At 36.3% G+C, this 12,457-nt stretch overlaps 2 protein-coding genes across 3 annotated transcripts in view; both read left to right on the forward strand.

Annotated features, from left to right (window-relative positions):
- LOC107680431 (mitogen-activated protein kinase 14B-like) overlaps positions 1-3,816 on the forward strand; it is a 36,922-nt gene extending 33,106 nt beyond the window's left edge. Inside the window, exons 9-12 of one of the 2 annotated variants that reach the window (XM_016476315.1) lie at positions 649-728; positions 2,032-2,110; positions 3,222-3,395; positions 3,487-3,816. In XM_016476315.1, coding sequence (XP_016331801.1) covers positions 649-728; positions 2,032-2,110; positions 3,222-3,395; positions 3,487-3,554 — 401 coding nt within the window. In that variant the 3' untranslated portion in view covers positions 3,555-3,816. The remainder of the gene's footprint in view (positions 1-648; positions 729-2,031; positions 2,111-3,221; positions 3,396-3,486) is intronic. The other variant, XM_016476314.1, reaches the window with a different exon arrangement.
- A 7,068-nt stretch (positions 3,817-10,884) lies between these two features.
- Positions 10,885-12,457, forward strand: part of LOC107680449 (SRSF protein kinase 1-like) — a 49,267-nt gene continuing 47,694 nt past the window's right edge. Inside the window, exon 1 of the mRNA XM_016476337.1 lies at positions 10,885-11,044. Coding sequence (XP_016331823.1) covers positions 11,032-11,044 — 13 coding nt within the window. The 5' untranslated portion in view covers positions 10,885-11,031. The remainder of the gene's footprint in view (positions 11,045-12,457) is intronic.

The raw sequence follows: 12,457 nt of genomic DNA on the forward strand, positions 1-12,457 counted from the left end.
AAACAGCAGACGAGCTGAATGAGATGCAGATTCACTCTCTGCCAGCAGGTGGTGCTTAAAGCGTTTCCTTGGTTTCCGCTGTAAACAAAGCAGCGCTGCACTTATGAACTTTAATATGCATTATACAGAAGCAATATGAAAAGAAAAAAATACCATCTAAACTTTCCTAAAGACAGTAAGTTCCCCTCAGACATACATTCATATAAACTCCTACAACTAACTGAATCGCGGTTTGTTTAGCATCTCAACCGATTTGAATCGTCACATATTTGAATCGATTTTCAACCGACTCGCGGTTAATCGTTACATCCCTAATAAAATAGTAAGTAGAAGTCAGATGATGATGGCAGATGATTTTGCAAAATCAGCCCACACTTACGAGTGCATAGCAATGGCTTTCTCAATCCTCACACTTCCTGTTACATTTCCTGTGTCTTTTTCAACACTGGATTGATTCACATGGGATGCATGGGTCTAATCGAACACGGTGTGCATTTGTGTTGCCTCTCCTCTTCTTCCTGTCCTGTTTTTCCCTTTCTTAAATAATCTCGGCATCAAGCCGCAACGATGGTCGCATTGTTTTCCTGTTTTAGCACTCCTATTGGTGAGTGCATTTTATCGTACAACCCTTGACCTGGGTTCCCCAAGATATAAACCAGCTTCAGCAGATAATGCGACTGACGGGAACCCCGCCAGACTCTCTAATAAGCAGCATGCCGAGCCACGAGGTGAGAACGGACCCCTTCTAAACCCCATGGTCCACGTCTGGCCGTAGAATTTCACAGAAAATCCTCCAGACCCGGGCCGCTCTGGAACAAGTGACTACGTTTTCCCTATGTGACTCTTTTCTGTTTGCTATGGGTCGTTTTTGATTTTCCAAACCCCTCCCAACATCCCTCTTTCCCAACTTCTGCCTGCTTTTCGTATGCAACACGTCTGACCTCATTTCCGCCCACTGCAGTCCTACAGTTCACTGCAAGGCTGAGCTTATAGGCAAATACCGCTACTCTTTTTAAACACAGGCATGCAGTGAGTTCAGACTGCTTAAGCTCTAACATAATGTTCTGTGCAGTAAACCAAAGCCACAGTGTTTGTTTAACATTGTCTGAGGTCCACTGGAAAACACTGAACAAGATCGAGATGAACATTTCAGCAGAAATCTGATGTTAATGGAAGAACAGAAATCGGCCCAAAGAATATCTGCACATTTTTTGAACCTGTAAAAAATGTGTGAAGGTCAATGCATTAGATATAAAATATCAATGACATTTATATGTTTTAAATGTGGCTTAATTTTGTGCAAAATAATTTAGGTTAAGATAATTCGTAATCTTGATAGAGTATTGCAGTGATGATGTATTTTTGTTGGCCAATCCTGAAGTTTACGTCACTGGTTCCCTCGACAAAAACCCACTAGGATTTTTCTATTGGCTTTTTGGATTATTGCTGAAAATAAGCTCTGAGACCAACGAACGTTTATTATTGTTACATGATTTGTTCATAATCTTCACAAATTCTTCACTCAATTTTGAAACCTAAATACAATGTACATGTAGAAAATGAACTTCATTATGGTCGTATGACTTTAATGTCACCACCGTTAAACATCCAACAACACTTTCAGTCTTTATTTAAAAAACGTTTTCTCTGAAAGTTTGAGTTAGAATAGTTTGCAAGAGCGTGATTAACACAGCAAGACAGTGAAAGTCGACTACCTCTATATTCCTATTTAACCACCAAACAAAATCGCAGGGTAGTATTGATGTATTTTATGTTGAAGAATAAAATGTGAAAATATATTGCGCTTGTGTTAACTGCAGACCTTATTTCAGGCATTTAACCAAAATCCGCTGACTGTGCAAATATGCTTGTTTCCAAATTTTGGCCTTCAAAATGCATCATCCATACAGCACTCTATATTGTCATGCTTTTTTCTTAGCCATCTTTGTTTGCTCTACTTTGTCCTTATTTTGACTCTAATAATTATATGTGTAATCTAATAATGCGTGTGTGTTTTTTTTTAACCTACAGGCACAGAACTACATCAGTTCCCTTGTGTATATGCCCAAGAGGAACTTTGCAGATGTGTTTGTTGGTGCAAACCCATTAGGTAACAATTCTGGCTTTTCCCACATTACCTATGCCTGATAAATCCCCTTTTTTTTCTCATTGAAACTCAGCCGGAGGATGCAGACCTCTTTCCGAACTGTCCCACGCTTCTAGTAACTTAAGATCTGAGCAGCAGTAATATGATTAACTTCATCAGCTGATTTTAAATTGAGGTCCAGGGCCCCCTCAGGGAGCCGCATATTTTCTTTCTTTACAAGGTTGTCAGAGTTAACATGTTAACTTTAGGTATTAAGTACGTTTAATGTAATATTTTATTATTTCTAGTCAGAAATCATGATTTTAATTACAATTATATAATTTTTTGACAGCCTTAGTTTATAACTATTAGACATAAGTTTGATTTCTATTTTAAAGTTTTATATTAAATATAAAAATAAAGTAAATGTTTTCTAAGTAATATGTACTACCATTTGGGGTCAGTAAGATTTAATAATAATAATTTTAGTTTCAGCAAGGATGTATTAAATTGATCAAAAGTGTTACAATCGATTTCGATTTAAAATAAATGCTGTTCTTATAATTCAGCAACTTTCTATTCTTCAGAGAATACTGAAAAAAATATATATCATGGTTCCCATGAAGATATAAAGCAGCAAAACTGTTTTCAACATTGATAATAATCATAAATGTTTTTTCAAATCAGCATATTAGGATGATTTCTGAAGGATCATGTGACACTGGAGACTGGAGTAATGATGCTGAAAATTCAGCTTTGCATCACAGGAATAAATTACAGTTTAAAATTGATTGAAATAGAAAAGTTATTTTTAAGTTGCAATAATATTTAAAAATATTACTGTATTTTCGATCTAATAAATGCAGCCTTGGTGAACAGAAGAGACTTTCAGAAGCATTAATAAATATTATTGGAGTGTAGTAAAAATATTATTTTTAATTCGTTTTGGTTTCAGTACAGTGACAGTACACAATCTTTAAAAAAATAAAAATTGATAAAAAACATGTTTTCATAATGTGACTATTTTCTGCCAGTATAAATTGTTCTTTTTTATATACGAGCATATTTAGCTGCCTTTTATATTTTATAATTCCGAATGTTGCTTTTTGAGTCTCTGCCCTGTTATCCGTTCTAGCTGTGGACCTACTGGAGAAGATGCTGGTTCTGGACACAGATAAACGGATAACTGCCTCACAGGCTCTCGCGCACCCGTACTTCTCCCAGTACCACGACCCGGACGACGAGCCCGAGGCAGAGCCCTACGACCAGAGCTTTGAGAGTCGCGAACTGGACATCGAAGAGTGGAAACGTAAGCCTGCACCATCTAGATCTCGCAGAGAAATGACATTTTATTGACCAACCTCTCCATGATGTGACAGTAACAGTCTGTCTGTCCACAGAGCTCACGTATGAGGAGGTGATCAGCTTCGAGCCCCCCGTGTTCGACAGAGACGAGATGGAGTCATGAAGGCTGCTCGACCTACAGGACCTTCATCCATACAGGAAAATGACATTCAAGTGCCTGCCATCATCAAGTGCTGGCTTCCCCGTGTTCTGAGCCTGCTTATCCATGCCTTCATACATGCTCTGTCGAAAAAGGGGAAAAAAAAAAAGTGCAAACTTTCAGAAAGGACACCGAGAATGTAAGGTTTTGTGTCTTGTGACCCAGTAATTTAAAGGGATAGTTCACCCAAAAATGAAAAATGTTATCATCATTTACTCGCCTTCATGTTGTTCCAAACCTGTGTGAGTTTCTTTCATCTGATGGACACAAAAGAATATTTTGAAGAATGTTGGTAAACAAACGAATTTTGGTATTTTTTCCATACTATGGAAGTCAATGGCTACCAGCAGCTGTTTGGTTTCCAACATTCTTCCAAATCTTGTTCAACAGAAGAAACTCATACAAGTTTGGAACAATTGTGACCCTGGACCACAAAAACCAGTCATAAGGGTCAATTTTGAAGCTGAAAAGCTGAATAAATAAGCTGTCAATTGATGTATGGTTTGTTAGGATAGGACAATATTTGGCTGAAATACAACTATTTGAAAATCTGGAATCTGAGGGTGCGAAAAAAATCTAAATATTGAGAAAATCGCCTTTAAAGTTGTCCAAATGAAGTTCTTAGCAATGCATATTACTAATCAAAAATTAAGTTTTGATATATTTACGGTAGGAAATTTACAAAATATCTTCACGGAACATGATCTTTACTTAATATCCTAATGATTTTTGGCATAAAAGAAAAATCGATCATTTTGACCCATACAATGTTTTTTTTGGCTATTGTTAAAAATATACCCCAGCGACTTAAGACTGGTTTTGTGCTCCAGGGTCACAATTTGAGGGTGAGAAAATGACAAAGTTTTCAATTTTGGGTGAATTAACTACTTTTTGTTTTTGGCCAGAACACTTGAAATTGGAAAAATATGTATTCTCATTAAAAAGCAATCAGTCAAATTCATAACAGCATTTTAAGCTCACAGTTTAATATTCTTTTTCTGGGGAAGCCAGACATTTGCCTCCGAACTCCGCTTGTAGTCTATACAACAAATAGAGGCCAGAAAAACTTGAGTACTGTCAGAATACTAAGTTTTAGATATGTAAATAAAATGCCACTGCTGTACATAAATGATAATAATGTGCAGCAACAATTTTCTTTATTATTTGCAGCAGAGCACACATCACAGAATGTGATCTGCATTATAAATAGCAAATGAATGAACTTCAGAGTGAATCCTAAAGAGAATGTAATTATTATTTAGTGCTCTGTGTAGAATGTAAACAGGAGTATATCGACGCAGTGATCTTCTGCCATCTGTCAATAATAGATGACAAAAACAGTAATAAATGCTGTTTATATGAATGTGCCTGTTCTGAAATCTATTGTAAAATATTTAGAAAAACACGTGGTGTTCAGTGCTAAAGTGAGAATGTACAGTTCCTCACAATGTTCTTACATATAAAATGGTATGGGCGAATCTCACAAAACCTCTCCAGAGCATAATTAACCAGAAAAACAGAGGACAAAAATGGTTAAATATATTTTACAAATAAAGAAAAATGCCAATAATTATGTTTATGAGAATCAATAATTATTATTTATATACTGATGATTTGTTCATTTTACTCTGTACACCCAGTGATTATTACCAGAAATTAAAAAAAATAATAATAATCTCAATTGTCATTGCTGTAATGCAGTGAATAAAACTGTGATATGTAATTTAAATGATAAATCATTTATCCATCATGATAGTATTTGTTATACAGCTTTTATTCTATATAGATTTACAATTGAAAAAAAAAACCCCGTAACACTGTATTACAGTAATGAGACTCACCTTTCAAAAAACTGTCATGAAAATCGAGTCAAAATTGTAAGGTTTCTAAAGATAGGCTTCCTTTTTCCTATCTATAGAATTGTTTTTGACTTTGCGATTTGGACATGTTTTTGGCTGGTTCGCCTGATTTTCTGCCTGTTCTTCAAATGCACGCTGTTCCCTTCACTCCATGTTAAAGGGCTGCTGATGCTCTAGCTAGACTAGACCTCATTCATTTATTAGTTATGTAAATTGAGAGAAATGGGTGTAAAACGGGGATCTGGTCATGTAGCGCCTTTGCGCTTCGGGCGTCCCGAGTTCGAGTCCCGGCTTGTGGACCTTTCCCGATCCCACCCCCGTCTCTCTCTCACCCACTTAGCTTCCTGTCGACCTACTGTCCTATCTAAATAAAAGGCATAAAACGGCAAAAATAAATCTTTAAAAAAAAACAAAGGGGGATCTGGATTTAACAGGAAGTTCCTGAAAACAGAACAACTCTGAGCTAGACACAGCTGCATTATGTTCCCACGGTAAAGTAGTTCCCCTTTATGTTTGCTTGCCCTGGGAAAGACGTACAGCCAGAAAGTTCATGTTTGTGAAAATGAACGAACCTGAGCCAATATTCAGCTTTTCCATTGAGCATGACGATCTTAATTTAACAGCCCAGACTAGAAGACTTTCATCAGACATGTGTTTTCTTTCAATCTAATTTATTGTATCAGTTGTTTAAGATTATTATTATTTTCACTGTATATTATCACTTAATTTTATTCAGCAATATTTTCTGTGTTGAGCATGTATTGTTATATGTGAGGGGGGGGGTTGTTTGTATGAACATTTACAGTTTTCTGACGAGTGCACAATCACTAAACGTGCCAATCAGTGGTGCATCGAGCAGCGAAATCCATTAAACGTGGTTTATACTTCATTTTGTTGCATGGAATCCATTTTTCATGGAAAAGAGATTATTGTATCTCTCTCTCTCTCTCTTTTGTTTGTGCATATAACCGGTTTTTCTTCAGTCGCACACAAGTTATGTGGTCTGTGAACAAGAACAACCACTGCTATACAGGAATAAAAGCAATTATTTTTCACAACATTCATTATTTGGTATTTCTTTTGCACAAGTACAGTGCATTTTTGTACTGTCTAATTCTGAAAAATACAAGGGATTATGTAAAGTTGCATCTGTGCAAACAATTTTTTATTTTTTTGGAGAACACTGCCACCAAGTGGTAATACTCAAAATGCCCGAAGCAGCGTGTTACATAATAAACATGTATTGCAGATTACCACAAACCACTGCAATTCTTAATATGAGTCATCATTTATGAAATAATCACTCACTGACATATTTTCTTTTAACCTCTGGTGACACCAAAAGCTCAGGAAACTCAAAAATGGAGTAAAATATGTCTGCAGAGGAACACAATTTGTGTTTAAAGTCTTTGGTACAGAAGTCTATTGAGCATAAACATTTTGACCGTTTATGACAACATGTCCCATTAGCAGAGCATGCAGGTGGGGTCAGTTGTCACAATGGGAAACTATACTTATTGACACTGAGGGGGGAAAAAACCCGCTTGTGTTGCGGTAAAAAAAATGTTTATTTCAATAAAATACATTTACTATATTTTAGTTCTATAATTTATTTATTTATTTAGTAATATAGCAGACACTTTTATCCAAAGCGACTTACAAATGAGGACAATAAAAGCACTCAAAACTAACAAAAGAGCAACAATACATAAGTGCAAATGACAAGTCTTTGTTAGCCTAACAGTACATGTAGCAAGGTGTATGTATATATATATATATATATATACACACATATACACACATATATATACATATACACATACATATACACATATATACATATGCACACATACACACACATACATACATACAAACAAACACACACATATATACATATAATGTTTTTCAATTTAATATTTTGTATTTTCAGGTGATCTTATGGTACTAAATTATATTTATGTAATAATTATGATCCATTTATTACCTGTTAACTACTTTTTGAGCATAGACCTGAAAATGTAATTTCTGTCATAAATCTTGAATGCTTTGAACTCGCAGTGGTTCCCAACCCTGGTCCTGGAGGCACCCCAACACTGCACGTTTTGCATGTCTCCTTTCTCTGCCGCACAAATTTCAGGTCTTGAAGTCTCTACTAATGAGCTGATGACCTGAACCAGGTGTGTTTGATTAAGGAAACATGCAAAATGTGCAGTGTTGGGGTGCCTCCTGGACCAGCGTTGGGAACCACTGCTTTGGAGCACAGAATTAAGTTTGGTCACTTTTTAAAGAAGACACTTGGCAGGTTATTGTTGAAGTAAAAAAAAAGAAAAAAGTTAAACTGAAAAAAATGATAGAAGTTTAAGTTTATTATAATTAAACATGCACAAAATACTATTTTTAAATGTTATTTGAAATATATTTTCGAAAACATGTTTTACTCGGAAACTGCGAGAAAACCAAAGGCATAAATCTAAACAAGTTGTGTTCCAAATTTGAAGTTGAAATTGCAAAAATTAAATATTTTTTCAGGACCATTTATCCTTTTTGAATCATGTCCATGATTTTGTGTGTGTGTTCCTACATTATGGGGACCGAATATCCCCACAAAGATAGAAATACCAGTCAATTTTGACCTTGTGGAGACATTTTTTTAGGTCCCCATGAGGAAACTAGCTTATAAATCATACAGAATTACATTTTTTGACCATCTAAAACTGCAGAAAGGTTTGCATGAGGAGTGGATTTAGGGTAAGGGAATAGAAAATACAGTTTTTTTTACAGTATAAAAACCATTACATTTAATGAATGTCCCATAAAACATGGAAACAGTATGTGTGTGTGTTCACATAGCAAGTGCCAAACCATTACCGAGTTTCATATCATTACAATTAAGTAAAAAAAATAAAAGAACAGCCCCAGAGGGATTTAAAAAATATATTATTGTCTATTTAATGGCTTTTTTTTGCTGATGGACTCATGCTGATGGACTCATGCTCAACGATTACAGACAAATCTGAAAAATATCACACGTATTTGTGCTTTAGGAGGTTATTATATGAGGCTAATGTTAGCATGATGTTAGCTCTAAGCTGCTGGATGATACAAGTTATTAAAATGGTAGGAGTGGGGTAATTTGAGCCAAAGGTCCTGGGGTAAGTTGAGCCAGTGGCTTGTTTATGAAAATTGGATTTATGAAAAGTTTTGTATGAAATTGTATTTCCCTGCAACACTTATAAGTGCAATGTTGAGTACTATTAGCCCAGTTCTGTTGCAGTGCGTGTTTTTTTTTAATTCTTCAATTTGAACTTTTTGTTCTGAAATTTTAAAATAGCTTAATTTAAGAATGCCTTCAAAGTTGTGAACTGTTGAAAAATGTTCAGTTTTACTTCAGCATAATCAGTGGCACAGTTTAACTCCATGTGGCTCAACTTACCCTCTCCCTAGGCCAGGGGTGCCCAAACTCGGTCCTGGAGGGCCGGTGTCCTGAAGAGTTTAGCTCCAACCCCAATTAAACACACCTGAACCAGGCTAATCAAGCTCTTACTAGGCATACTAGGAACTTGAAGGCAGGTGTGTTGAGGCAAGTTGGAGCTAAACTCTTCAGGACACCGGCCCTCCAGGACCGAGTTTGGGCACCCCTGCCCTAGGCTAATTTACCCTCACTGGAGGCAAGTTGAGCCAATAGAACATTGGAAAGCCATATTTTAAAAGCAGTTTATTTTAGACCTAAAGTGATTATTCCCAAGGAGGCACCACATCCTGAAATCTATGTACATATTTAAGTTGTACCCATTACTGTCATGTGCTCGCTTTAAACACTGCGTAAGTAAAAACTGACTCAACTCACCCCGCTCTCCCCTATACGCAAGACTGGTCCCTTGTTTACCCAACAGCTAATAAACCAACATCGACTTTTGACTCGAAACTTTGTGACAACTCGATGCGCGACTCATGTAATGGTGCGTTCAAGTCGTGTCGGATAGATCGTATTTACGAGTTGAACGCACATGAACGCCACCATAAAGTCGTGATTATGAGTGGGAAACTCGACATTTTCTTTAAGCCCCGAGTTTCCGAGTGTGTCAATGAGAAACATGGCGGAATCGATGGATGCAACGTCTGTAGTTTTTTGTTTAAATTGATAGTTTAGTTGTCCTATAAACTTAAATTGGTCATGTTCTTGTTACGCAGCTAGTTAATGAAATCCAAGTAAAGAAAACGCAAAACACACCCGAATTCTTTGCTCTTCATTTTCTATAAGCAGAGTTAACAGACCCTGTTGTATTTTCTTGTAATTTATTAAAAAGAAGGTAACGTTACACCGCCATCTTGCGCCGACTAAACTGACTTGAACGCACCTAACGTCGTAATTACGACTTAAGTACGAACGTCCCAGGAGGACTTGAACGCAGCATAACACCTCACTCACAGTGTATCTTGTGGTCATTTTTCTTTAGACAGAGAACGACAGTCAAATGTCCCCACAAGGACAGTAAAACCTGACATTTCTGATATTGTGGGGACATTTAGTTGGTCCCCATGAGGAAAACAGCTTGTTTTTTATTTTATTTGGAAATGTAAAAATGCAGAAGGTTTTGTGTGAGGGGTAGGGTTAAAGGAATGGAAATACAGTTAGTACAGTATAAAAATTATTATGTCTATGAATAGTCCCAATATAATATGGAAACAACAATACTTTTTGATAGAAGCTTGTAAAAATGTGTGTACGGTGTTTGTAAACACATTATTGTATGAAATAGTAGATAAAGGTACATGCAACTCTGAAAAGGACAAAAATTGTCCTTCATATGCAGTACAGTTATAGTAAAATGTAAATTAATGCCAAGGCATAAATGATATTTACTCATTAGATATTTTGTCATGAGAGGCAATAGAGCCCAGACATCACCAATTGGGTCAAATTGTGCACAGGCATTTTAAAAACTTTGTAAAACAAGATGTGCATGTTTATGAATTTGTAGCAAAAGTCAGAAAGATTCAAGCTTTAAAAATATAATTTTATTCATATTTTTTTTTTTAGAGAAGTCAAAGTTGCTTTGGGGTCAATTTGACCCCAGACATCACAGGAGGGTTAAATGACTGAGTAGTTCATTATAAAACCATGTTCCAAACTGCCTTTTTGCTTTACCCTAAATCACTGTGGTAAGGCCTATAATAATTATTCACATTTTAGAGTTATTGGAACAAATTTAATAGGAAAATGTATACTTTCATCATTTGTCTGTGCATGTCCCTGTTGTATTTTCTTGTAATTTATTAAAAAGAAGGTAACGTTACACCGCCATCTTGCGCCGACTAAACTGACTTGAACGCACCTAACGTCGTAATTACGACTTAAGTACGAACGTCCCAGGAGGACTTGGAACGCAGCATAAGTAAGTACATGTGGGTGTGACAGCTTTAGTTTTACGGCGGTGAAAAGCAACAGAATTCTGAACCATTTGGCTTTCGATACAGCATAGCTCTGTTCAGTCGAGTTGTTGTTGGGGAAGTTTAGTGCGCATGAGCAGACCGTTACATGTGAGTAAATCTGAATCTGAGCACTTAGCCGCCGGTGCAGCATGGAAAGGAAAGGTGAGCATCAAAACGACCGAACTACTGTCCTCCTCGACAGTCTGTAGCAACAGCGTTCGTGTAAATAGAAATAAACACAGCATCCCGTCTGAAGCTTATCTGTGTTGTGAACGTAGGCGCTGTGAGATTCAGCAGTGTGTGCTGATAGAGACAAAAGCGCATGTGTGTTTAGCTGCTGCTAATATAACAGAGCTGCTGCTCATATTGCGCTGTATATCAGGAACGCGGACGGTTGTTGTTTATTTATCATTTTTTTCAGCGTGTTTCTGATTGTAATCGATGTTTGTTGTGCGTTTTCTGCGACCTCGTTCTTGTGAGCTTTTGCTAGCTGCACGTTCTCTTGTTTTGGTTCGATGTTTCGCGTAGATGTGTTTATTTTAATAAAAGTAAGTCAGTGCTGTGATGTGGAAACAATTCTGCTTCCACTGTTGTTTGTGTCAACAAAATGCTAACTGCACAAACTGATAAAGCCGCCAAAAACTTAGAAATGAATATATTTAAATATTTTGCTAACCATGGTTACCGCCTAAATGCCACATTAATGTCTACTGAAAAAGCCAAATGAATTATTAGGTAAAATGGTAACATCAAGATATTAGCCTACTTATTATTATTGTATTATTATTATTATTTTTAAATGAAGTGACCATTGTAGTATCCGTAGTAGTGTGGTATCTTGAAAACTATGATTACCAAGTTTTGAAAATTGTTTTGTGGCTACATGACAATAATGTCTCAATACTGGTCTCTTAACATAAGAGATATTACTTTTTAGCTGTAATATAGAAGATTAATAAGTTTAGTTGTAAAAGTGTTTACCTTAATCCTGGGACCCAGGCATAGACTTTTGTCCTCTGTAGAGGACATTATATTTTAGTGAATTTCTCGGAGACCATTCAATTCAAGTTTATTTGTGTAGCGCTTTTCACGATACAAATCGTTGCAAAGCAACTTTACAGAAAATGAAGTTTCTACAATATTTAGTGGTAGCTTATCAGTGGTGACTGTCAGTTAATGTACATATGGCAGAAATGTACGGAGAAATCGAAGACGTAATCAAACAGACGATGAACACTATTAACAGCAATTATTATATGATGCAATCAAACTTATAGCAAAATGTGGTAGTTCTGTAAGTTGTTTCAGGGTTGGCATCATCTGAGGTCCTCTGAGGGGTTGGCATCATCTCTTCTCAGGTGTTCTGGATCCAGACTGAAGCTTGTGTGCAAAAACAGAGAAACAAATAGAGACATAATTAGCGTAGCTGCTGTTCCAATCAAGCAAAATTAATTTGTTTAACCCAAGCTTAAGAATAATAATGTGCATTTGATCAGATATAACTGCAGTACAAGATTATGAGATGCATTATTTGAATGCTTGGCCAAAGAGATGTGTCTTTAATCTAGATTTAAA

Source organism: Sinocyclocheilus anshuiensis, unplaced genomic scaffold, assembly GCF_001515605.1.
Source record: "Sinocyclocheilus anshuiensis isolate Anshui unplaced genomic scaffold, SAMN03320099.WGS_v1.1 scaffold792, whole genome shotgun sequence".
NCBI classification, from domain to species: domain Eukaryota; kingdom Metazoa; phylum Chordata; class Actinopteri; order Cypriniformes; family Cyprinidae; genus Sinocyclocheilus; species Sinocyclocheilus anshuiensis.